Source organism: Bombus huntii, chromosome 14, assembly GCF_024542735.1.
Source record: "Bombus huntii isolate Logan2020A chromosome 14, iyBomHunt1.1, whole genome shotgun sequence".
NCBI classification, from domain to species: domain Eukaryota; kingdom Metazoa; phylum Arthropoda; class Insecta; order Hymenoptera; family Apidae; genus Bombus; species Bombus huntii.
Genome location: NC_066251.1, coordinates 6,716,312 through 6,744,308, shown reverse-complemented (window position 1 = coordinate 6,744,308; position 27,997 = coordinate 6,716,312). Strand labels below are relative to the sequence as shown.

The following is a 27,997-nucleotide window of genomic DNA, read 5'->3' as shown; positions in this document are numbered from 1 at the left end:
AGCTTTATGAAAATTGGTAATTTTTTGCTATTTGTAATTCATGCTCTTTTTATATAGTATTGAATACTTCATTCTATTAAAAATAAAAAATGATTTAAAGTATATACCGAGTCTTTCTATATATTATTTTATATTATCTTTTTAAGTGTACTGAAGAATTTTAATAAAAATAAGAGGAAATCATTAAAGTGATCGTTATTTTTTATTCACTTCATACTTAAACATGGATTTAATAAAGCGACAAATTTGAAAATCCATCTGCGCCATTTCTTAACAAATGAAAAATAACCTAACCTATAATTTTAAATTTCCTGAGTAGTAAAAAAGCTGTCTCATTTTTTATAACTTCCCTTATTATTTCTTTTATGATTCTTGCAATTATAAAAAGTATTATGTACCAATTTTTCCTGAACAATTTCCCTTTTAAGCTTGCGGCTAATATTTTGCTTATGGTTGCAATATTTTAAGGAAATTTTACAACTTCAAACAATTCTCAGGAATTTGGCAATGAAAAAGCGTATACATGTAGTGGATGTTGTTGTTAGCAGGTCGTTGGTACCCAGAACTTTCGCTACAAAAGCTGCGTTCTTCGAAAAAAATATCTCATTTTAAATAATTTTTTACCTTTGTTTAGGTTGAGCATATATATTCACATTTTTCAGACACATCGTCATTTTTATATGAGTTTTGTGAATATGTACATATACAGATGGTAAATGACTTCTTTTTATGTAAGAGACAATACGGATTCTTCAATTTAGAATTTCTTTGTCGTCGATTTGGTAGTCCAAGTGAACATTTTATCTTTGCCCCCATATAGTAGCAAAAATAGGATTAAAAGCATTTCAAGTATTCCCAAAATTTTTCGAAAATGATCTTTTACGTAGTGAAATTTTTGCTTCGGTTTATTAGATTGGGCACAAGCCAAACTCTGTTCCGAATTCGATATTTACCAGTTCTCTTGCAAAACTTTTAGCAAAATCATTTTACAAATCAATATTGTCAACCTACATTTACATTTTAGTTTTTGTTCATTATATTTCTAATTTTTCTCATTAATTCTATTATTTCGTTTGTATTTAATTATTACAATATTAAATATTTTGTTTGATAACTAAATGATTTATTCGTATTGTAATAAAAAATTTTCTAAAATCGTTTTATACAAACTTTTATAGAAAAACTGGTTTTTCTTTCTTTTTTTAATGGTAGAAGTCCATTTTTTCTTGTACTGAGATACATGATACATATTTAAATATTTCTAAAAGCAAAGTTATAAAAATTGCATTTGCAATACAAAAGTTAATGTTATCAATGATATTCTTACTTATAGTAAGTACTACTGTAGATAGTAAGTATTAGGTATTAAGTATTTTTTACTTGTAATTGCTTGTAATAATCTATTATACATGTATACATTAAATCTAAAACCATTTATGCAATTTTGTTTTTAAGCAATGTATCTTTAATAATTTTTGGAGATACTAATATGTCTAACTATATACCATTAAAATATAACATGAGAACACATCAGTCTATCATGAAGCTTATGGTATAATTTACAAGTCAAAATTAGACTTATACCACTTTAAAAAAATGGACTACACAAATGACGTAATTAATGGACGCAGAGGAACTTGGTTATCAACACAGGAGACGGGGACTTTTTAATATGATTTAATATGATCTGATTAGGTTAGGATCAATATATGATTCAAACGAGCAGATTGTATTTTCAATCGAATGCGTTTGTTCATAAAATAGTTACATTTTCGCCGCACTTATACTGATGTTCTACTGATAGTTAGATCATTTATTCATCCACTCCTTCTCACATATCTTTCTTTTGTATAATACATTTATTCTTTCTTACCACACACGCACCACACATCACACACCACAGATCACACACGCGCGCGTGTGTGTGCGCACTTCTCACACGTCAGAAAAAAATACAAAATTTCTGCTTGAGAGCAAGTGATTTCTACAGATACATATGTACGTAAATATCATACAGAAACAAAAAAAAAAAAGAAGAAAAAAATGAGAAGAAACAAAAAAGGAAGAATAATGATGAGTATCACCCTGAACAAGGAACCATAGAATAATGTATTTTATACATTATTGTTATCGACAATTTTTCTTTTTTTCAAGAGATAAGAATCAAGTTTCTTAATATTGTTAAAAATCGAACAATGATTTAAGGTAACTGTGAACGGGATACATCATTTTTCATAAAACGAACACATACGATCTTAATATATACATACATGGTTCGTATATCACACACAATGGTTTCGTGACAACAGATTTGCACATGGGATTGAAATAAAGTGGCTCAGAAATTCACAGATTTCATACTACACAGTAAATCAAGTAAAAAAGAACTTAATTGATTTACTTAAAAATTGATTGTTTCAGGCTAAACTGTATGTAATTCGATTTTTATACAGCATAGATAACTATGTTATGAATTATATGTGCTTGGAGTGAAAATGTTGCATAGTAAAAATAATTTTGTTATCTTATAAATACTATAAAATTAGTCAATCACTTCTACATTTCATATTAAACTAGTGTTCTTCCTCCTTAGTATATCAAGGAAAAAGCTTACAGAGATATTTAAGAAATCACAACTATGTGAAGCTGTATAATTTTTTTGTTCATTCTCTTCGTTATTAAGAATCTATAAATTCCTGAACCATCCTCTTTTAATAACCTATTATATTAGGGGCACGAAAATCGTGCTCGAATCGTTCAGCAGACGCACAATAAATTATAAATAGAAATAATAATAATAATAATAATAAAGTTAGTTTTATCATGCTTCAGGCCGTGCGCTGTAATACTAATAGTAAGAAACGGACGCGTTCCATTCTTGAACGTTCGACTCCGACATCCTCAACGCGTTTCCTTGTGGATAATCGTTATCATTTTCATTATACAACACGTTTAAACATTTTCATAATCGTGTCAAATTTCTCCCACTAATCTTATTATCAATACTGACTATATGCCAGTCTCGATAATATATAAAACACTAAATATCGGTTCCTAAAAAATGCTTTTTCATTCCTTTGCTTTTACTCAGTCATTATCTAACCAATTAACTAGTCAATCAACGTCTCAATAAAAGAAAAAATATATTTAATAAATAACGTGACTAATTTAAAAATTAAGAAATAGTAATAATAAAAACAGAGAAAAGAATTGTTCCTAAAAGGAGACCGATATTTCAATTTCTTCGAGTGCAATCAAACTTTGCACTGAACATTATCAAACGTGTAATACAATTCCTTGAGTATTCTATGTTCTTTCCCATATGACTTCCCATGAAATCAGCACGGGTGAAGAGTAGAAATCAGGAGGGACAGTTTCGTCCAAATGCAACGCAACAGCGTGACAGCCTTTTTGTGCTGGATATTCGTTGTACGATTCTATATGTTATAAGGTTGTCTGAACATATATACTCATCTCCTGTTTGAACCTGACTGCAACCACTTGAACGAAGGAGCAACGAAACACAACAAAAGAACGTTTCCGGCCGGCGTGGTTTCCATGCTGACGATTGTGCGATTTTCACGTCGATCCACGACGTCCCTATCGATCTGGCACCAAGAATGATCGCAAAACAGAGAAGAAATAACGACCATCAAAAAAGGCTTCTCTTCGCTTGTTCTCCAAAATAATGATATTCTGCTCTGGCGACAACCAACAGAATAACTTGCGAGATGCGTCCTTTGGTCCAATTAGAATCGTGACACTTTATATTTCTTCTTGCCAGCTATTCTAATTTGCACTAGCCTCAGTGTTCTCTGGAGCTGGCAATGGTATAGGTTTATCAGACACTGGAGCAGCCTGTTTTTTTGTCTTCCTTCCTTTTTTTGACCTGGGAGACTGCTTTACCTCACTACTCTCTATCTCCATTTTCTCCTCGGTTTTCTGCTGTTGTTCTTGGCCAGGCGGTTTACTATCAGTTTTCTCAGTTTTCTTTTCCTTGGAAGTGTTTTCTACTTTTTTATCCTCAGAAACATTCTCTATTTTTTTTTCTTCTAGAGGATTTACTTCCTTATTCCCCTCAGAGGGAATGTTCTCAGTGGTCTTTTCAGCAGAAATATCTGTTTCCTTTACTTCAGTAGTGTTTTCCTGTTCCTTTTCTCCGGGAGCGTTTTCTACTTCCTTCTGTTCAGTTACAATAGCTTCGTCTGGAATCTGCTGAACTTCCATAGACGTCATTTCCGGCTTCTTCGCTGGTGTCGTTTCAATAGGCTCGCTGGAAACCTGCCGAGCATCCTGTTGTTGACTCGTAGCGTGATAAGTATCAGAGTTCTCTATTTTTTCTGTAGAAGGTTCGATAGCTTCTTCAGGTTTCTTCGTTGGAGATGATGGTGCAGGAGGCAGTGGGATTGCTTCCTTATTCTGAGACTGATCCTCTCCTTTATGATGCATGTTTAGTGTTCCAGTCTGTCCAGCCTCTTCGGTTACATTAGAAACTTCTTGTTTCTCCTGTTCCTCTGACAATACTTGTTGCGATGGAAGCGGCGCCTTCGACTCCAGTAAACTAATTGTTTCCTGTATAGTCTTTATTGCGTTCTTGCGCGCCTGTCGAACATTGTCTCTACCTTCTGTCTCTATATCGTCCAATTTAATCAGTTCCCTAGTAAGCATTTCATCTAGATAAATATATTCTTTATCTGTCCTCGAGTTACCACTATACTGTTTAACTTGTTCAGCCAGAGAGTCTACTTCCTTCTGTACAAGAGCTACTTTTTCTAGAGGATCCTTTGGAACGGTAGGTTTTGGTGGTTCCTGTTGCTGAGGTTGCTGTTGCTGTTGAGGTGGAGCCTGCTGTTGAGACTTCTGTTGCTTGGATTGCTCATAATGCTGCTGCTGTGGTTGTCTCTCAGTATAATATTGTTGTTGAGGCTGTCTTTCGCAATACTGTTGCTGCTGAGGCTGTCTAGGCTGCTGGAAAGTGTGTGTCTGCTGTTGTCTCCTGGGAGGATGCTCAAAGCCGCTTGGTGGCTGATAGAAAGATTCCTGGAAGTGTGGAGGCCGTTGATGGGGTCTTCCACCAAAGTGCTGACCAAATGTTCTTTGAAAGTGTGGTGGTGCATGAAACTGCGGAGGAGAAGGTTCTCTTCTGAAAGGAGAAGGTGCTCTTCTGAAGGAAGACGGGTCGTCGAAACTTCTTGGTAGCACAGGTTCGTCTCTACCTTCAACAAAAATTGGAATATGCCTAACGTTACTTTGCTGCTGAGGTTTCTGCTGTTGTTGCTGAGTTTGTGGTTGTGGCTGCGATTGTTGCTGCTGTGATTTCTGTTGCTGAGGCTGGTTATGCTGTGGCGTTATATCTATCCTAGAAACGTATCTCTGACCCTGTGGCTGCTGCTGTGGCTGTTGCTCTTGCTGTTGAGGTTGTTGTTGATTAGAAGACTGTCTATTCTCTGGAGGAGCGGACATTGAACGCTGTCCACGATTTCCTCTGTCAAGATTTTCCATGTTGTGATGGTGCTGACCTATATCCACAGTATTACGTAATCCGTATTGCGGAATTTGACTTTTCCTATGAGATTCTTCGAAATTGGAGGATTTATTTTGTTGATTTTGGTTAATGTCCGCTTCACCGTGCGAACTGGAGGCACTGATTCCGCTGGCAGCGCTACTTCCGCTTGCTTGACTTCGTGCGTCCTCGTCAGAGTAACCTTGTTGGTGATTATTACGATCTCTGTTTCCAGAGTCACGATTTCGGTTACGGAAAGAGCCGTGAAAGGGGATGTCACCCCAAGGTGGGCCTAACAGATGGTCGGCGAATTCTGGGTGGCGGGCTGCTAGATCGTCCAGATGTGCACGAATATCACTGCGTCGTCCGAAATTGTCGTCGTCAAATGGGAACCCCTGGTAACAGGTAATAAGTCGAAGTAAGGAATTTGTGTTCTTTTTTTCGGTTTTCTTTAGTAAGTCTAAAGTGCGACTTCTGAGGTCTGTATATGTGGTGTACGGAATTTTATTTTAATTTATTTAATTATGTATTGATCCATTAAAAATCAAGGGGAAAATGACGAGCAAATATTAAGTAATAAGCAAATATTTTTTTATCAAGCTAAAAGGAATTATAAATATTCGGAGTAGTTTAAGATATTAGAATAATAAATACTTGTAATTCTCAAACTTCATAAAATCTTCAGGATCTTGACGAAAGAAGAAATATTATCAAAAGTGATATAATCATGAACGAAATGTTAAAGTAATGCAACATTGGCTCTTAATGAATTCTTACTATTTCGATATTCAAAGTTCAAATTTTCTTCTTAAATATTCGTGAAATGTTTTCATTTTTCTATGGCTATTAGAATATTCTTTTTTAATTTTTTCTTTAAAATTTTAAAAGACCCCAGAAGACGTCTCTATCGACTAATATAACGATGTAAGTTAAAGTTTATTTACTTAAGTTCTGTCGCTTAAGCTGTGAAATAAGCCGTGTTTCTACATTTCTTTGCGAGTTAAAGCGAGTTCTTTCTCTGTAAGTCACAGAAAGCCTGATACCGAACACAATATAAGAAATATAACAAATAGGAGGTAGACATTCGAATAAATGGTATTAAAAGAAAAATGAAGCGTAAAGTGCAACGCTTTGATAAATCTGTATCAAACTACTAAAAAGATCTATAATAACGAAGTTACGTAATGATGTATCATTAAAATTAAAAGCCATGCACAAAGAGATTAGAATGTTGTATACATTTACAATATTTTACATACGTGAATATTAGAAAAATACTTAGAAGATTGGTTTTTTACGATATCGGAAGAGTAACCATTAACGTTACGACTTGGGGATTAGTAGTATGATAATTGACGCCATTTCGAGAAATGCGTGATTTCGCGTGGGTGTTCCACTCGTGACGACGTGTATTACGACCTTTACGTCATTGAATAACTATATACAGCGGCGACATGATGTACACGCGTATGTATATACATACGTGGCTGCTACACTGTATTTCGTAGTTTCACCCACAGAAAATAATTCGATCAAAGGAAACCGTGACTTCCTTAGCAAATAGGAATGATCGTTTAAAATTCCCTTTTCTTCCTATAAGAAAGTATATACTTACGTCTAAACGCAAATATATAAGAATCATAGAAAATTATAAAAAATTATTAATATATAATATTTTCTATTATTTGTTTGACTTTATATTTCTATCTTTTTGTTTGATACTTTTTATTTCAAATATAAAATTACTGACAACTATTATAGGCATTATATACAAATTTCACAACTAAAAGCTAACATTACTATTTTAGCAATTATTTGCTAGTAAAAAGTAAAATTTAATGGTGAAAAGTAATGTTTCACAAATATAGATCAATCAAAAGCAGAAGCAGATAGTGCTGTTTAATATTTTTGTTTAATAAACATATATCTAATATCGCCTTGTTTTTTTAGACGAAAAGCTTTAAAAGTGCAATGATTGGCCACCTGCAGGCGAGCAATTCATCCTACACAAACTACTTCCTTAGAGTTTGAGTGAATTTTTGTTTTGTTGAAGTGACTTTTTTAATATGGAAAAATGGTGCTCCGAAATATTAATCAATTCATTTTTTAATAAACAGCAGTCTTTTAATATGTATCATTTTATTCGGTTCTAACAATAACTAGAAAATACTACAAAAAGCATTTTTATTCTTGTGAACTTATGTGCAATTCAAGTCATAGGATCTAAGCTTACATTTCTCTTTCCCGAGTTCATATATTAATTTCCAGTATTCTTCGCATATCTTTGACTAAAATATATAGAAAGTCTTCCATTCGTATGTCGATGCCTTTTAAAGGTGCACCACTTGATTCCGCTTATGAATCATGCACACCCGTTAAATGTTAGGTCTATCTAAACTTTTCTTTCGGTTGCTTCTTTTCTTCATTATCTACTGTACTCTAATTCCTATATATTAAATATTATAAATTAAATAAAAAAGGAGAACCGAATAAAAATAACTTTTAGATATTTTCTGACCAGCAAAATCCATAAATTAACCTTTATACGCAGATTTTCTCCGTCTATTGTGTGTGATTGAGTGTAATTGTTATTAGAAACACAGAATTCAAAAAAAGATAGACAGATCTAGCTATACGTATAAGGGCAATAAAATAGTGACAAATTGTACATAAATCTTATATATCTTTAAAAAATTCATTAAGCTCCATAAAACCGTTTGACTCTGTGAAATTTTCGAGAATTCTCACGTCGTATAGGAGATGCGCGCGCAGCGTAAACATTAGAAGTGCGAAGACACGAAATATTTAATTAAAGAACTAGACTATTGTCTAATTCATTATATTTAGAATTGCTACATCTGAATCAGCTATCATCTTTTTTTCTTCGTGTTTCTTTATTTTTATCTTCAAATCATCATTGTGTGTATAGTTGCTAAATTAGGTTAGACGACAATTAATAGCTATTAATAGTCCTTTGAAAATTTATTTCGCCTTAAATGAAATTTCCTAAGAGAACCATTATACTAATCACCGTTCCAGTTACATTAAGGAAAGTTAATTTCCGAGCAATGTTTTTAACATTAGCAAGCTTAATAACATGAAGTAATATATAATAATAACAATAATACTAAACTATTTTAACAAATAATCTTGTAATTGTCTTTCATTTCAAAGATATTCGTACCTAACTCTCTATATTTCATATATATATTCTTAAATTTTTCTTTCCTTTGTTATTGTATTTTAATAGTATATTATTATTGTAGTGGGTTAGAATGTATTCGAAAAGAATTTTAATGTTTAAAAATCATTAAAGAAGGTACTAATGCAATACATGCAACAGTTCCGATCTGAAAATTATGAAACTTGTTAATTATTATGAGATGCAGTTCCAGGAACTGTGACTGAACTACTCCGCATTGAATATTCATCCATGTGCTGCATTCCGCGCGTTCCTTGCCTTTTATGCGACTTTTCATGATTTCATTGTTGTGTTTTCCTTGTGTATATGTATGTGTTCATGCACTGTAAGTGTAAATTACATGTAACTGACTAACAATAAGTTAAATTATAACAAAAAATCTATTAAAACAAGTCAATATAAAATATTTAATTAAATTAATAATCTATCCACTATATTTATTTTACAATTTACATTTTAATAGTTTTAAGATAACAAATATCATAAATAATATAATTATATTTATATTCTTACATTTATATTATATAAATATAATTATTGTCATTATTATATATGTTATAGTAATAATTATTACATAATATAATAAATAATTATAACATAAATCAAATAATTTCTGATACATTTTTGAGGTTAACTATAATTAAGAAGAAAAATTCTTATATTGTTATAAACAATTTTAAATTATTAAGAAACAATGTATTTTCCATTGTAGTATGCTAGAATGGTAATTTTACACACATTTTGTATGAACAAAACGCATATGTAGGAACACAAGGGAATCAGAGGTAATGAAAAGTTCACGCCGCTATGGTTATCCATAAAACGGCAAACTGGGTGAATGTCAGCGCCGGCTCGATATAAACGAAGAACTGTGTCACGGTTCTTTGAATCAAGCCCACGACAGACCACGATTTATAGTTATTTCCTGATTTCCTCATGGTATTCTTCAGAATATACAGTTCATTTGCTTTTAACTAACATAGAAATATTCTTCGAGAGAAGTAATAGAGAAATAATAATCAAAAGAATAGTTATTTTCGTATGATTTATAATTAAAAAGTGAAAGTAGAAGAAAATGCAAGATAAATTATTCTATCTTCTAAATATTTTTATTTTCAGTTTGTATTAGTAAGAAAAAATAATTAAATTGGATTATGTTCTCCTTTGGAGAGAATGAGGAAATTTTGAAAGTCTGGGCAACATTCACTATTAAAATTTTACGATTTTGGAATAAACAAATTAAAAGCATTCTCGAATCCAGAAGGGCACTGAAAAAGAATGAACAAGAATGTTAGAATTTTGGAAAAATCTAATTATGGAAGTCATGAATATTCGCAGCAAAAATGTTTAGTTTCTGAAAAGTACCAAGATGACAGCAACAGTAAAAGACAAAAGCTCAATTGAAGGAATAAGTTTCTAAGATCATTAACAATACAAAATTATTAAAACTCAAAAATACAATGACGGAATATGAAAAAAATTTACACTATTTCTTCTGGAGAAATAGAAATTATTAAAATTTGTAATGTAAAAGATCCTAGAAATCTTATACTGCGAAGATTTTTATGAAATACCGGAAATATGTCGCATAATGGATGAGTGAAAGAGGAATACCAATCTGGTTTCACTTCCGTTCTCCAATGGATGGATAACGCCTACGCGACATATGTCAAGGCATCATCATCGATAGTATTAAAAATAATGTTTATCGAAACCGGTTTCTTTTTTACGTGAAAAGGGGCAGCCGGTTAGATCACAGGTAAAAATACTCTGTTATCGTCTTTTCGAGAAGCCGTAAATGATATTGAGAAGACAATTTCCTTTCAATTAGCTCAATTAGACGTGGTATAATTAATGGTGGAAACGATATAGCGAAGCTCTCGTGCAGTTGACCAATGTGGACAAATATAAACATTACAAATGACTGATTACAACTTTGCTTTCGTTTTAATAGTTACTGTGGGTTATTTTGTAATAACCTACATATATAAGGTATTTAGTATTAGCAGAATTGTTACAATATAAAAATAGCGATAAAAACTATAGATATGTAGAAAAATAAAATATGAAAAATAAAAAATAAAAATAAAACGCATTTCACTCTCCATATAGAAATAGGAAATTTTTAAGAAAATTCCTTCATTTCTTTAATCTGTAGTTAGCGTTAGGTTAGGATTACTTTTAGGTCTTATTACCAAAAAAAAATTAGTGTTCGTAAATATATAAATAAACGTTATAAGAATACAAAAAGGTAGATTTGTTCTTTTCAAAGATCAGAAATCAAACTATGAGTATTAAAATACTAAATACTTATACCACAATCTATGATTAAACTACAGTTACAAAAAGCACAACATGCAGCTATCCAAATAATCGTTATTTCTCCTTTTATTATACCTTTTAATATATGAACTGAACTTTTACTGCACGAGATCTTACAGATCAAGATTCCTAATCTTCCTAAGCAATATTCGCTTCGATTCTAACCTCAAAGATCCTTCCAGTATCATCGGCAGTATACTCCAAACAATAGTGTAATAAACTGAAACAATTAATTTTTGTGCTATTATTTTGATTGAGAAAATTCTTTGGAGAACAATGAACATTATCGATGATCAGAGTTGAATTTCAAGAGAAAAGACCATTTATGGCCGCAAGATATTCAGGCAAGCCTAATACGGCCGACTGGTCGGACATAAACGAGAGGAAATAAAGCGCGTAGTCAGCGAATGGACCGCGATTATGTTACGTTTTTCGTCTTTTTTTCTTCTTGCTTCTTTCCTTCTCTATCTGATTCCTTTTGGTCGCAGACAGAGCTACGGAGGAGAAACGTCTCCGTTAGTTTATTATTAGCGTCAACACGCTTATGTTTTGGAGGAATGGACCTTGTTCTAGGAGAATAAGTTAGAAAGATTCAGGACCAGCTTGGGGCTTGATCAGACAAGAAGACGCCAGTCAAATCGAATATTTGTACGAGTGCCATTGCACTGATAACTTCCGGTTGGAATACCATGAAAATGATAATATAATAAAATAATCTGTGAGATGATTTTTCTGCAAGATCTTGACGATGAAAAATTTATCTGGAGACTTAAAGTAGAAGTATAGACTTCAATTTACGGTAAATTCATAGAAAATGAGTAATGGTTCTTATAGCAAACAGACAGTAAAAGAGAAATGACGAAATACATGTATATGATAAAACTATAGCAAAAGTATTACAAACTAATAGTCAAATAATTAGAAGTTATGGAAAAATAATATACTAATAAATCAGTGTAATAAAGTCATAAGAAGATTTCATGTTACATAACATTAAGATTCCAGTCAAGGTGTCAAAAAACCTATATTTCATTTTAGCAAGTAAACTATAAAAAAATGTATAGGGGTACCTGGAATATATCATTATGTGTAGCTAGTCAATGGAAATGTTTATATTATATTTTGTATTTAACTGTACATGATTGAATTATACTGATTTTATGAAGTAAATAAATATTTTTTCACATCAAGTTTTCAGCCGAGTTTTGCAAATGGATATTTATACCTATATATCCCTATATATGTGAATTGTAAATCGTCATTATAAAACTATCATAGCACTTACGAAATAGTTCCAAAATTGCATTTCCTGTCAATTTAGGAAACTCCTAAATAATCGAACAAAGAAGTGTTGTAATTTTAAGAATCCCAAATTTCATTTTGACTGAAATCAGTAACGTGAGTACATAAATTGTATTATAGTAACATCAAGTTAGCGAGGAATTTGTTCATCCGTCCTGTTCGTCCGGAGAAAGTGTGAAATCCACGGGTCGACAAGTCGACGTTTTCGAGACGGTGAAACCTACGTCATTCCTCGCAAATTCTATTTCTAACTTCCACGCGATCCCGCAGAACGCAAGAGAGAAGGTCGAAACCGACGTTAAACGCAAGAATCGAGAACATCGATAGGCGTATACCTTCCTCACGTTCCCTATCAACTAGACAACACCCAAATTTCCCATGGGATAGGGTAACATCGATTATACTATCCGTTCAACAAACTCATCAATAAAAAAAAATAATACAGATAGTAAAATAATAAAACGCAAAAAAATAAATAAATAAAGGTTCATTATATTAAATAGAGACGAATCATATAATAATTCAAATATGCAAATTATATCGAAAAATCGATAATAACCTATACATGTAGAAGGAAGTAAAACAAATCAAAAGGTGCGCAATACTACTTTAGAACGATCTGGAAAAGTCTTGGCATAAACGTCACGAGTCGACTATATCAACGTTCAGATCGCATGATTCGACATACAGGCTTGGAGTAACGTCATAAGCCGATTAACACAACTTCTTTACATTATTCTTGTCTGATACTTAAGTGTACGTTCGAGTAACGAACGAGTTATAGTGTAATATCGAGACATCGAAATATCGACGAATAAAAGTAACGTATACCGTCCATTAATCTTAACTGTAACACGTTAGAAATCGTATATTCGTTCCGGTTGTAATAAATACATATGTATTATGTACTGCGGAATATACGATGGGAATGGCAAAAAAAAAGATGGCACCACTTACGGGAAACGGACGATCCAAATCAATCGGTTCTCCGAATTCGGATGCTTTGTCCACGATGACAGGCGAGTCCATTTTTTGGACCCTTTGATCCGTGCCTGATTTCGAATACGTGGTGTTCCTTTTTTCCTTCTTTTTTCTCAGGAGATGCGATTTTTTTTAATATGCTGGTATTTTTTGTCTCACACACTAAGAGGTTAAGTTCGTGCCTCTTTTACCGTTAAGAGCTCGCTCTGCAGGTTAAGTTTTTTTTTATGTATATATTTGTTTATACGTTTTCAAAAGATCAGCCAAGAAGCTCACTAAACAACAGCGACGGCGTGTTAACAAAAAAGGCGAAACGAAAAAATAAACGTTTGGAAAAAACACACTTTCGTTTTCTTTCTCTTTTTGCTTAAAGATCTTGCAAAGTTACCCGAGTCAATTACGTGCGACAGTTGTCTTTAGCCTCTCTCTTCGATCTTCTCTAGGTAGCACTCTAGTTTTCTGTCTTCTCTTCCTTTTGTTTTCAGATTATGTAATTGGACCACTATCGACGTTACTCCGTCTATTTTACACTTGTATCACTCACTTGCAAATAAAAGGTTCTGCATTAGAAGAAGGAAATGTTCTCTTGAGAAAATCCTCAAGATACACGCGTTACAGAACACACTCGTTTCAGGTCAATAGCGAAACTGTCAGCGCGCTCCCGGAGCAACTTAAATATATTTGTTGTGTGGGCTGTATCAAGAGCCACGTGACTGTCACCGAGCGCAGCCGAACTCTCACGGAAGTAATCGAACGAACACCCCAGACGCTACTAGAACGTTCCTCTCTGGCTCTTTCGAGAAATTTGGTTTTCGCGCACTTAAACGGCACGCGACATTCGAAGCGAAGAATGACAGAGAACGTTCTTACTGTACTTTCTTCAGACATTCATAGATAAAGATGATTGAAGTTGAGATCGACCTTATCACTGATTGTCTAAAATAAAAAGTACGTTTTATCAAAAAATATGTATATTGGAAACATCATAAAATTCGTATTATTTTATGTTCATATATAACCTAGTAAGTTTTTCTTGTTTTGTGGATTTTTTTAATTTCTAATAAATAGAGTTTTTAAATTACGTAGAGTGTTAGGATATTTATGATTTCGAAAATATTTATTTTTTTCACGTTGAAATCGGTTTGAAATATTCTTTCAGCATGATTTATCGTCTGTGCCAATTGTGGGTCGGTATTGTCAAGTTTTTCCATTTTTCGTTTTACAATCAACCTACCGAGCAAGGCTGTACTCTGGACTTGTTTACCTATATCCTTTTATAGTAAGCATGAATTCCCTTCACATGTTTGTATTCCCATCCGAAAAGTTGATCAACTCGTTTTCCTTTCTCGCAACCAATAATCGCACTATATAAATAGATCATCATTAATCGAGTAGAATTTTCGATCGTGCTATTATCCTCAAAATTCGACATATTTTTTTTTTAATGTAATATTAACCATGAATCACTCGATGTAAGTATAAATAGACCGTGTCTGATTCAAAGGCACTGTTTCAGCGTAAAATATATATATAGACTACATATTGTTCCCAATAAGAACTAAATTGGGCAGTTAATAAATAAAACCCATATGTATTAACGAGATATATTTTTAGAACTTATCGAGTTTTAAATACGATCGTTACAGTAATTCTGATAAGATTCTTCTGATACTATATGTAACGTTAAGATCCACTAACAATTTTAAATGGTAACTAAAGAACTCTCCATGACCGATGGAGAAATTTCGCCGAAAAATTTCAATGAAAATTCAAAGCTCACCTCGATCCAATAATTATTTTGTAATTAATGAGAATTCTATACATCGTGTTTGTTGCATAAGCGTTTGAGGGGATGTTTTATCACGTAATGTCAACTTATTATATGTCAACTTGGCTTCACGATTTCAGATGTATTATACCGCTGAAGTACTAAAAGTCAGCCATTGAAAATTAGTCATACGATCGCAGTATTTGGCCCCGATCCAAACCTCTTCTGCTGGACGTGAAAATACGTGTGCAGGTCGTGTGGCCAGGTATCATGTAATATAGGTGCTTTATAATCAAGATATTGCATCGTGACGCAACAACAAACCGAGACCTTGCTCGTCGTGACCTAACTTTATCATCACCTAATGATAAAATTTCATCTTATCTATATTTGCAATAATATAGTAGTATTAGTGAAATAAATGAATTCTATTTGAGTTATGTAATTATAAATTTGTTTAACTTTCAAAATTAATTCAATATATACACATCTTTTTTTTAAGAATAATCGTTCTATATGGAAGAATTCAAAATAATATTTACATTAAATTGATATTATAATATTCTAATGTGTCTAATGTGCCAGTAAATAATTCAGAAGAATTCTATTTAAAGCTACATGTTTAACTGTTTTGCATCGTGTTGATCAATATGATACAATTTGATGATTTTTTTTTTAAATATCCAAGGATGACGATAGTATAATTAATACTATGACTTTAGCCATGAGAACTATATTTAAAGGCGACTGCAAGTGACATAATAGTACATAGAGTATGTCTATACAGCCGGTTATGCCATTGAGATGTAATTAATGGTATATAGAAACCTTTGAAATGATGCTTGATTGGATAAAGGCCAAGCAAAGTAGGAATAAGATTTCATAATCTAATGCGCGATTTTCAATTACCCTTCGGAAACTTCCATAATTCATTAAGTAACCTTATATAATTTTTTTATCTAAAAATTAATGTTTTGTAATTCATATTCATTTAAGATATTTTGTAATTGATATTTATTTAAGACCGCAATAAACAATATCTTAACATTACCTGGAAACGTTTCACGAAAATATATTTCTACTTATTTTTATGTCTACTAGCGAAAAAAAAGCGTTCACTAGATTAAGTAAGATCCATAATAATGTTAGCCTGTAATTTATAATATTTAATGGTAACGCGTCAATGCATAAAATCATACAAAGCAAAGAAAAAGATTGACGTAATGATGCAAAAAATGTAAATTCTCGATCTTCATTTTTGAAAGAGCATTATTCTTAGAATAATTATTTATAATAATATAGTGAATTATTTTTGCTACAAATATAATTATTTTTACGAAAAATACTATCTTTTTATCAAAATAATAAAGTTATACAATCCATTTGGATATCTTTAATTTAAAAAAACAATATAAATTAAATTTCATCTTGACAAATTAAATGCGACTTAAAATATCAACAAAAAAGTATTAAAAATAGTTTATTACTCGCGCTATACGTACATTTAATAACAGCGTGAGCGAGCACGTGGTACAGCGTCGCGAAACATCAAATTATAATTCCTTTACGATCACCAAGGTGCAATTTTGTCTATGCGTTGTGGAAATCGTGGAATCAGCTTCCTGTGGAATATTTTCGAAACGCAGTAGAATCGGATTGAAACTTTCAATAGTGTCGAATGTTTATATCGCGCTTGACAATAAGCAGGAAACACAGATCGAATCGTACACTTCGACGAACATGTCGATTTGCACATGCATGAGTACACAACGGTAATTCGCTCGACAGATGACTCACTTCGTGTTCCCCTACAATCTACAAGATAGAGATTATGTAATCGATTGCTTGGCAATACATTAGCGAACTGCCATCTGCGGATTCTGTAGAATTCTATACGCGAATATTGCACTTCGGCGATCTTGCACGCGTGAGACAATGGCAAGAATAAATTGTACGTGTGGTAGTCCTCCATGGTTTTCGAACACTTTATGCTTCCATGTACAACTTATTATCAAGCACGATCTTCATCTCTGACTTTCAGATGTTTCGAATTATTCGAATCACCATTCAAGGATTCTTATAAGATTGCAGAAGTGTGATATACATAAATGCCATTGGTATTTCTACCTTTCGAAAACGTTTCAGTTTTAATCTCTTTATGCTTAAATTACGAAAATGAAGTTTTACAATAGGGGTAGAAAATAGCGGTTTGTTATATATATATAAATTTTTATGAATACAACTAAAGAAATACAACTTAAATAGAGATTTGTTTCATTCTCTATTAACAGATGTTTTACTTTGAATACTTCATATATTTTGGTATGTCATCATGTTATTATGTATATACCTACATTGTGTGCATCTTTGTGCCTTTAAATTTTACAAAATTATATAACAATCCGCAATCTAATTATGGATATGTATCACATGATAAATATTAATACAATTTCATGAAAATGATGTATAAATTTGTTATGAATATAATAAGTACTAAGTTCTAATTTATAATGATAATGATATTGGACGTAACGAGACGGAATTTCTTTTATGGCGAGAATAATCCACGAATAAACCTATATACACGTCTTGTGTAATATGTGAAACAAATCGTAAAACTGCTGATTTCACTCATCACGCAGAATGATTGAAAAGATTGATGTCTAATAAGAGACTAGTTTTAAGGTTAGGAGCAGACTTTTAACAGGGATGGACATTGAATAATCTAACGATAAGATCAATGGGAATAATTTTCATATTCTTTTAAATTTGATAATTTAATGTAACTGAACGTAATGAAACTTGGACTTTCTTTGAATACCAATAGTTCAAAGCTGCGTGTCAGAGTCATGGTAATGGAAGGGAATGAAATTTGTTTCGATTCATTAAAACGATGACACGATGTTTAAAAGAGAAGATCATCCTTATATATTCTATACGAGTCAAGTCAGAAGAGATAAATAAAATTATATATCTAATAGCTCAATTTAAATGTTTTTTATGATGATACAAATATCATAAATCATTAGCGAAGGTGAATATCATAACAGGAGTTCGGAAAAATGTTTTATTACTTGTCGTGTTTTCACACTTCGTACAACAATGAATATTAAAATATTTTTATTTGGAATTTTTATTTATACAATATATTATTTATGTTATATTCAAAAAATACTTTCATCTATAAAATTGATACACAGTCAAAACAGAAATGGTATACATATATCTTAATAATTTTTGTGAAGAGTGTTGCCATCTAACGGTTCAATAACTAAGTTGCAAAATATAAATTACACCTTTCTTATGATATAAACGATTTTGTAGTTTTTGAAGAAAAAGACGTAAATTGCAATTTGTAATTTGTAAATTGTCACGTGACAAATATGTATGTATTAATAAAATATTATCCAGTCAATAATTCTATCTTTTCATCTCTTTACAAAATTCGAACTAGATCAAACGTCTCTCACGGAGACTTAAAAGTAAGTATAATCGTTAATATTCAAAATCGATCGAACAAATCGTGGATCACGTTATTCTATATGAGAACTTACTGCAGTCTCGTCTTCGATTTTGTTTCTCGATCTTGTTCACGCTTTTCGATCACTCGCACGATCATCGATAATGATGATCGATGATCTACGGTGATCGATGGCGCGGCCAGGAAACTATGAAGCTTGAGGAAGTGCTCGATCGCCATTCCTTAGCAGACTGAAGTTTCGTGACGTCATAGAGATGACTGTAGAGTGTAGAGAAGCAAAGACTGATTTCCTTACGGGCTTACGGATATCAGCATATCTCTACTACATATATTATGCTATACATGCATGCATTCTTGCACGCATTAGGCCCGCGTGTAAACACATACTACATACTTACTACTAAAATTCTTACTGCGAATTTTTATGCAATTTCATATTGTTATTAACATAACTGAAGAAATGGAGCCTATATAAAAATTTATTTCATCCATTAAATCTAAGGTTTTATCATGATACTTATATATATAATTTATTAAATATAAATTTGATAGCATAATCTAAAATCACTGATCTACGAATTTGATTTGAATACGATTACGATCTATTATACATTCTTGTATTAAATTATTACTATGAGAAGTGAAAATAAGAATGATCAGTGTGACACTTTCACACGGAACTGCATCGTGTTTCACACGCAACAAAGCATGATGTGCACGTGTATCGAACGATCAAAGAGTGAAAGGAAAAGTGGAGATTCCTACTACAGGTCGAACGCATACACTCGTAATGCTCCATTGATGCAACGAGTATACTAGTCTCAACACGTCGGTCAACGCCGCCTTCTCTTATTTTTTACTCCGATCTTTGAGATTTTAAAATTGATGTAAGCCGCCATTAGATAATTTTGAATCACTATTTTACCTCGTAATCATAACAGTCTCGGTGAAATATTTCGAAATTAGGGGATCGGAAATTTTTACGAACTAGACTAGTAACAGAAACATTTTAGATATATTTCTCCTTTGTTCTATAAATCATAGTGGAGTTCTCGCGAATTTAATTATTAATTTAGTTATTATATTAAGTAGATATTGTATACTGTACAATATATTTAAATATCGTAGCATTATATTTAACGTATACAGAATAATATATATTATATGATAATATTGAATACGTAATGTTTTACTTATTAATTACTATGTATTAATGATCAGATGTTTCTTTTTCTCAAATGCTGTATACGTCTTATATGAAATAGTAAACTATGTAAAACTTTTGGACATTGGTATGAAAGGTACTAAAGGTTTGTTAATAGATGAGGATCAATATTGTACGTTTGAAATACTTCAACCAATTGTAATTGATATAGGGCGTGGCGATAAAAGCTAAAAGCCCGCTAAAAGCATCGAAGGTCGAGGACACCATGATACCAATCTTCATGCACAAGGACTATGTAATTTTCGAAGATCTTTGAAAAAACATTAGACATACCTCTTAGGCAGCGTGTAAAGAATTTGATCGTGCAGTAATATTATAGCAGCATTGTCATACTCGATGTATACGAACAGAAATGATCTTCGAGATAAGACACACAACCTACTACAATCATGTCTTTACTTTTATCACTTCTTTCTTTGTGTTTACAATGAGAAGATATCTTCAAGAATGTACTTTGTATAATTAAGAATGTTCTATAAATTCGTTATTTGTTTAAGAATCATATTCTCGGGGATTATTTCAAAATTCAAAATATATCTTGTATTGTTCTTGAAACATATGATATAATATAAAAACCTCTACAGCTTTTGCGTTATATTTAGTATATGATATGTATAAGAAGAATTTGTGAAATTTCATGTTGTTATAACATGTTTAGGAGGTTTGGTAGGTTTATTTATTTCCTTAGAAAGTCCACTTCATTCCATCCTATTATTAATAATTATCTACGTATTTAGAATAGGATTCAGAGTTTTTACTCTGTATAATGTCTTAATTTTAATTGTCTTGATTTTCTATAACTAGAATTTCTCTACTTATAAAAAAAATATTGTAACTTCTTCCTTCTGGCCATTTTTTAATTTAATTTGAAATTCAAAAATTGATAATTGCTATCAATAAATCTTTTCTATAACTAGAATTTCTCTACTTATAAAAAAAAATATTGTAACTTCTTCCTTCTGGCCATTTTTTAATTTAATTTGAAATTCAAAAATTGATAATTGCTATCAATAAATCTTTTCTATAACTAGAATTTCTCTACTTATAAAAAAAAATATTGTAACTTCTTCCTTCTGACCATTTTTTAATTCAATTTGAAATTCAAAAATTGATAATTGCTATCAATAAATCTTTTCTATAACTAGAATTTCTCTACTTATAAAAAAAAAATATTGTAACTTCTTCCTTCTGACCATTTTTTAATTTAATTTTAAATTCAAAAATTGATAATTGCTATCAATAAATCTTTTCTATAACTATAATTTCTCTACTTATAAAAAAAATATTGTAACTTCTTCCTTCTGACCATTTTTTAATTTAATTTGAAATTCAGAAATTGATAATTGCTATCGATAAATCTTTTAAATATCAACATTATGACACCAAATACTTCTCTTATGAATAAAGGAAATTCCACGATTACAGAGGGTTAAATAATATGTCAATTCTCAAAATTCGCGGCAGGAAGACACGATATGACCCTTTCCCTTCGAACGATTCGTAGAACTGGCCATAAAGCGGATAGGAATGCCGCTTCATGAATGACGTTCACCAAGAAAAGTAGGAGGGATAATCAAGGGTCCGCGACGTGGTTCTTAGAACGGAGAAAGAGAGCACTTTTCAAGACGTCCCTTTCCACGCACGATGAATCCCAATGACTTCGTGAGTCATCGCATGAAAATTGCAGTGGGTGTAACGAGGTGTCTTATCTTGCAGTTAGCACCAAACTTTGCCTGGTTCAATCGGGGACGAGTCACCATTGATGCATTACCACGAAACATCATGCAGTATTACAGGTCATAGGAAAGCTCCACTATTACAAAATTATAGGAATAGTATCATTTAATTCTGCATTATTATGATGGAGTTCTCCACTTCTTCCATTTTCTTCTTCCTTTCTCAAAACATAAAATTAGTAATATTTAATTGTAATATTTGTATATTTGTAAATATTGAATAATTGTAATATTTAATTGATCGCATTTTCTTAAATCTTTAAGGAGAGAATGGTGTGTCATATTATATTATTCTCTTGCTTTACGAATTTAAATACTTGTTTGTCTTATCTTTCTTCTAGTTATCTTTAAGAGAGTTCATGTAGCGGTTGTTTATACATGTTACTTCTATTTCAGGACTGGTAATTCTTTATTATCTATACTTTGTAGTATTTTTCTGGTATGAAGAGACATATCTAGTAGTAGATCTAAGTTCTAGCCAGAATCAATAAAATATTCCCTTGATATACTTTTACCCTCTCCAAGCATTTCTGTCTCCGTAACATTTTCCACGTCGATATCCAGGACGGAGAAGTGAATGGGAACCGCAAAAAAATGAAAGAAAATCGGCCAGTGACGGCAGCAATCTTGCCAGAGTAAATATTGATGCAGGGGTCCAGACGGATGACTACGTTCTATACCAGAAATGATCATTTCTATCGCACTTTCAAGACTTCGTCTCTAGAAAAGAACTTCATAAAAAAATTTCTATATCTTTTCTGAAGATGGATCGATATCGACAAAATTATAAAACAGAATACTTCGTCGTTTCGTTAAAAAATATTATGAAAAAACAGTATCCTTTGTCCAAGTTAGAGGAAATGTTCTTTTAAGAATACAAACTGATATAAAGAAGAAAGTGTATATGTTAAATACATGTAAAAATACTTTTGACTAGCATTTGCTGCCTCTTTCTCGTATGAGAAAGATATTTCTGAAAATAAAAAGTGATATAAAAAAGAAGTAAAAAAAAAAAAAGGAAAATAAAGATAAAATCTGTGGCTCAGGTTAGATGGAATTATTCTTTTAAGAATAAAAAAATATATTCTCATTGAGATACTCTTCCTTGTTTCTCAAAGTCGGTATAAAAAGGATTTTGACAACTATGAAGTAATGTTGTTTTTTTTTCTCGTAAGAGATGCATATCATGAAGCAATGTTCTCAATTTTCAAACACCATCGGCATGTTCGAAGACCTAGGAACGTTCTCGACGACGAAGTCGTCGCCGACGCCAGAGCCTCTGAAAATAGCTGCCATTGATTCCCTCTCGCCATTCCAAACCAAGAACCGTTCGATCCAGAATAATCTGTCCATTTGATCCGTGACATTTTCCACGCACACGTTAAATTTCTTGCAAATCATCAGAAATTTTACATTTGCAGAATTTTTTAGATTTACCGCAGGATACCATCTTGATCACGCGGCTAAGACATTTATCCTTTCTTCTATCTTGTTTCTTTGTGTTGTTAGTATTAAATATACTTTTATGGTAACAATTACGAAATTATCTTCCTTCCCTTTTGTCCTCGTTTCTTCTTTGAATTTCCCCCTTTCTGCGAAATTTTGGGTACCATATTTTTATGCAAATAACTAAAGAGGTGTAAAAGCAGAAAATTGTTTCATCCATTCTTCACAAATCTTATAACGAGTTTGGATAATTTATACGTTTCTCCTGTAGAATTTTCCTTGAAATTTCCCATAAATAAAGTTGAATATCTCGCATTAATTCCATTAACCCTGACTTATCTTCTAATTCCAAAAAAGAAAAAAGATATTTTTAACTCAATCCTCTATTTTGAAAAAATAATATACTTTCCAATATATAGTCTACTGAGCTATCAACTGATTGAAGAAAGTCCACGCTAATTAATATTCTTCTATCCAAAGAAGATTGCAACGAAGCAATGCATTCTGGCTTCGTATCGTTACTTTAAAAGGAACGCACCCTCCGTCAGAACGATCTTATCGATTGATCAATGAAACGTTTTATTGTTGAAAACAGAGAAGGGTCTATGGTGAGGCGAATAAGTGGTAAGTCATCTCCCCGGCGGGCGTTTGGCAACAAACACGTTATTTCTGGGTCCTTTGCCGGAATCTGTCTGCACTTCTGAAAAGCCAACGATATCAGCCCGATGTAGAGCGACTGCTCTCGATGGTAGAATTGCGAAACTTACCGCACCTATACCATATTGATCTCATTTCGTACTCGTGTACCGGTACATCGTCACCCTCTTTCTCTCAGAAGGGACGTTTAATGCAATTGGGGTGGTTTTAATAGCCCACTAGCTTTATAGACTTCAATGAACAGAACAGAACCCTCTACAGGGACACGAGTAAGCTCGAGTAGGTCTTTTATAGATAATACACTCTGTGAATTCCTTTGTTGCACACTTGCCAAACTACTGGTTTTGTATTAACACATTAACAACATTTCATTTGTAATTCATTCCGGTCGATTTACATCGCTCAATTCTGTTAATATCGAAGTTAAGCAAAGAAAATTGTAAAGATCTTAATATTCTTTCGATAGTATTTCTTCTTTCATCTTGATTCTACAGTTTGATGAGATTTGGCGAAACTGAATTTATCAATATGATAAACTACTTATTCTTAATAACATAGTTGTGAAATTCCAAAGAGTTGATTAATATTTTTCGAGTAGTATTTCTTCCTTCAGATTGATATTTTAATTTGATGAAATTTGATAACATTGAAGTATTTGTGACGGTATGTTAAACTTATTTCTTCTGAAATTATAAAAAGTTGTTGTGTATCTTTGATTTATATAGTGCGCTTCTGCAAAGTATTTATTATTTTAATATATTTTTGGTATTTTAAAAAAACAACATGTAAGTTACATTTTTTATGTTTCCTAATAACGTGCAACTATTATAATTGGTTCTTAATGGACTGAAATTATAGTGATTCGTCTTCATACTATTCATAGTATCAAAAAATCCGAGAATCTTTATATTTCTAACCAGTTCTATATAAACCATGTCTCGTCCAATTTATTGCCCCTTTCTTAAAAAATTTCTTAGATTTTTAAAAATATTTTATTCTCAAATATCTTGTACAATTCCGTTTGAGAACCCGCGAATAGATTAAAACCAGCAATTGTTTACCGCATGTATCTGGTGCGAATCTTTATTGTTTTTCGATAAAAGTATGATATAGGTGCAATTAACTTTTTCCACGAATACAAAGATATTGTCGTATCGATAAGCAAAATACCAAAATTATATTTTTTATAACAAGAATCATATATCACATTTCTTGAAAATCTTATGCTTCTATATTTTTGTATATAAAATCAGAAATTCCATGAAGACGCTTCTATTACGGGCTATTATCGTAACAAGGAAGGTATAAATATAACTAGGGAAAAGACATTGTGTTTTTTTCGAAGAAAATTATCATTATATCGTTAATGTATTTCAGAATTGGATAAAGACCCTCTTATGACGACCAGAAACAGCAATTTCCGCCATTCTCATGAATCGACGGTCATTTGAACGCCTCCCCCCCCCCCCCAGAAAACGTTTAGATTAATCGATTTTGTTTCGTTCATTATGCACCAAGATGGCGATCGAAGTTGAACGAAACGAGGACATACGAAAAAGGAGGGAAACCCATGGCCTCCGTTTGAATCATCAATCGTTTTCCTTTTACTATATGAACAATTTTAATTCCATATTCACCCTGCAACAGCACATACTACCTTTTTGGATATGATACCCGCATATTTAATCTATATAGAAAATGCTAAAGAAAAAAGTTTCTTAAGTAACTTTCAAACATTTAGCTCAGAGCTATAAGATTATATGTTAAAGCAATTTTATATTTGCAATTATTTTACTTAGACTTTTTCAATGGAATGAAAAAAATCCCGTTTTCAAAAAAAAGCTCTTCATAAATTTGTTGAATTTGAAATAAAAAGCAGATAACGGCTGATACTAAGCTACTTGTTTCTTAAGGCTCTCTTTACATAGATAGATCGATATCGACGGTAGATAAGTCTACTTACTGTCTATATGAACCGATTAGTGCATTTTTAATCTCTATATATACATACTTTATGTATACATAGAAAGTGACACTGAGGTAAAGTAATCGTAACTTTAAAACTATCTTATCATTATATTAGGAAGTTATCATATTATTATATTTCCCTTCTATACATATCGAAATACTAGTTTATTTTCACAACAATACTCTAAAGTTCGTCGATAAAAAAAATAATACAGGTGGATATTTTATTGTGGTATTCATTGGGACAATCTCGATTATCACAAGATTACCGAAATATTTGATCGTTAAATTGTCTTGTTTACATGAGTCTAAGGTCACAGTTCGAATTGAGTAATATTACAAGGGATACTGTATCCAACGTATTGAACATTTTTCGTTATTCTTTTTAATGATAATTAAACAATTATTGTATGGAACACATAATACGTAGTGCGTTAAGACGATCGCGGTAAAATAATTGAAAAATTTTCACGGTACCGATACGGCTGTAACGGTCACGCGACCGCCATGAACTATGACAATTGGCTCGTTGACAACGCGGAACAGGTGATTCGGCATAATGAATACCAAATTTTTGCAACGTTCACATAACATAGAAGAATAAAATAATAAAATCCTATATATATATATATATATATACGTATATAAATACGTATGTAAATATTAAAATATAAATTATATAATACCATTACCCTCATTTTAACGCTACGCTATCAAATTAGTTAAAATAACTGGTATCAGATTTTTTTGTTTTTGCAAGTATATTTCATGATGTCTATATTTACTTTTATTGTAATAGAAACACACACCTATTTGGTTTCGCCATTAACTGTAAACTAATACATTTAAGCATAATACATTTAAGTACATACATATTAAGAGTTAGTAGTTCTTGTGTTAAAACTAAAATAATTGTCGTAATTAATTTGTAACAACACGATTTCGACAATGCTATATTCAATGCAAAAAACATCACCCTATATGAAAAATATTGCACTTATGAACCTATCACACATTTATATTTTTTCGAATCTTTATACATCAGGGTACTTGAAAAATACCGATCACCAATAAACACGACGGTTTTTTCACTTTTTGCCTTCTGAAAATATCGGCATTGTGACAAGAATAACCGACAAGCAGAGAAAACTAAATACATGCTGGTGAAACGATGTAGAAATTGGGCCACTCTATAAATAAAAAATTTTCGTACAACACATTCAAATCATGCAAGAAGGAACACATTTTTTCGACATTCCAAAGTGACTCTAATGAGAGTATAAAGATATAATAATTTAAAAAGTTGCTCGACGAAAAGTTACCCGTTAACCTTTTGATATTCTGTTTTGAGTTTTGATGTTTTAAGTTTGTATCATTATATGTATAGATCCATATAGTATATAGTAATATTTTTTTAATATTAAAATTTTTAGTTTGAAATCTAGTGCTATTGGTGAGTATTTCTTGACGCATTTCAAACTTAAACTGATAGAGTATTGATATTGCAATTCTACCATGTTGTTACTTATATTATCATTATGTTGAATTAAATTATTTAAACCAAACTAATAGAGAAAATTACTATTTAAATTATTAAATAAAATGAACAAAATATCGTAATTTATAATAAATACATTTTATATGAACTTGAAAATAAATTTTTGTACCAACAGAAACAAAAATTAACAATGTTCTATCATAATTTGACACTGAAATATGAAAATCTGAAGGTTAACAAATAAAGTACAATTAACTCTTAAAACCGTGATGAGAAAACAACACTTACGCTTAAACATAAAAGTATGCTTTACATAAAAAGCATTATTCCAGAAACTTAATTTTAATAATAAATATTATGTTCTACTGATTTGCACGATTTGATTTTAAACGGAAATTTACGTAAAGAAGAGACAAACTCACCCTTGAGAAAGTGGAATGTCGTTCAAAGGGATCCCGTTGCGATCTATTTGTAGGCTCGAAGAAAGACTTGCTGTCTTCGTCGAACTGTTGTTTAATCTCTTGCAGAAGTTCGTCGCCGGATTTACCACGTAGTCTGTCGCCGAATTTCGGCCGGTCGCGAAAGTAGAAAGACATAGTTGGGTCTACACGCGCACAACCGTTTCATGCACGATCAGTGAACGTTACACTTGTTGCCTTTTAGCCAACACGCTATACCAAATTTAACTTGAAATAGTTTCCTTTTTTTCACGATGGTCACGAAACGAGTCCTTCATACAATTCCCCTACGAAGCGTTGCGCGTGACTGAAAGCTCGCGCCGAATCATGGCGAGAATAATCAAAGAGCGCGCATGCTCACACCGGTCTGTGTAATCGTATCTTTTCGGCGCGAAACGTGCGCTTATTGGCCCGTTTTCAATTGTCGGCCAATCACAGCGCGCATATCGT

At 32.0% G+C, this 27,997-nt stretch overlaps 1 protein-coding gene and 1 long non-coding RNA gene across 5 annotated transcripts; one reads left to right on the top strand and one right to left on the bottom strand.

The window, feature by feature from the left end:
• Nucleotides 1-183: 183 nt before the first annotated feature.
• On the bottom strand, nt 184-27,846 carry LOC126873315 (BAG domain-containing protein Samui-like). Of its 4 annotated transcripts, XR_007692367.1 has the most exons (3): nt 13,287-13,435; nt 11,103-11,247; nt 5,752-5,898 (listed from the first exon to the last, which is right to left on the bottom strand). XR_007692367.1 is itself a non-coding variant. In XM_050634050.1 (2 exons), the coding sequence occupies exons 1-2, from the start codon at nt 27,683-27,685 to the stop codon at nt 3,790-3,792; spliced, it is 2,283 nt and encodes a 760-aa protein (XP_050490007.1). In that variant the 5' UTR covers nt 27,686-27,846; the 3' UTR covers nt 184-3,789. The 4 variants fall into 4 exon arrangements, 2 of the variants coding, with proteins under 2 accessions (XP_050490007.1, XP_050490008.1); XM_050634050.1 differs by lacking the exons at nt 11,103-11,247; nt 13,287-13,435 and adding an exon at nt 27,512-27,846 and having other exon boundaries at nt 184-5,898; XM_050634051.1 differs by lacking the exon at nt 11,103-11,247 and having other exon boundaries at nt 184-5,898; nt 13,287-13,966.
• LOC126873320 (uncharacterized) lies at nt 14,195-16,128 on the top strand. The gene is made up of 2 exons (XR_007692374.1): nt 14,195-14,332; nt 14,470-16,128. It is a non-coding gene; the product is annotated as an uncharacterized LOC126873320 (long non-coding RNA).
• Nucleotides 27,847-27,997: the final 151 nt, after the last annotated feature.

Bases quoted from the DNA above. Each gene is read 5' to 3' on its own strand.
- LOC126873315 (XM_050634050.1), bottom strand. From the start codon at position 27,685: ATGTCTTTCTACTTTCGCGACCGGCCGAAATTCGGCGACAGACTACGT. The intron at 5,899-27,511 runs GTGAGTTTGTCT...ACCTGTTACCAG, and splicing joins GACATTCCACTTTCTCAAGG to GGGTTCCCATTTGACGACGA.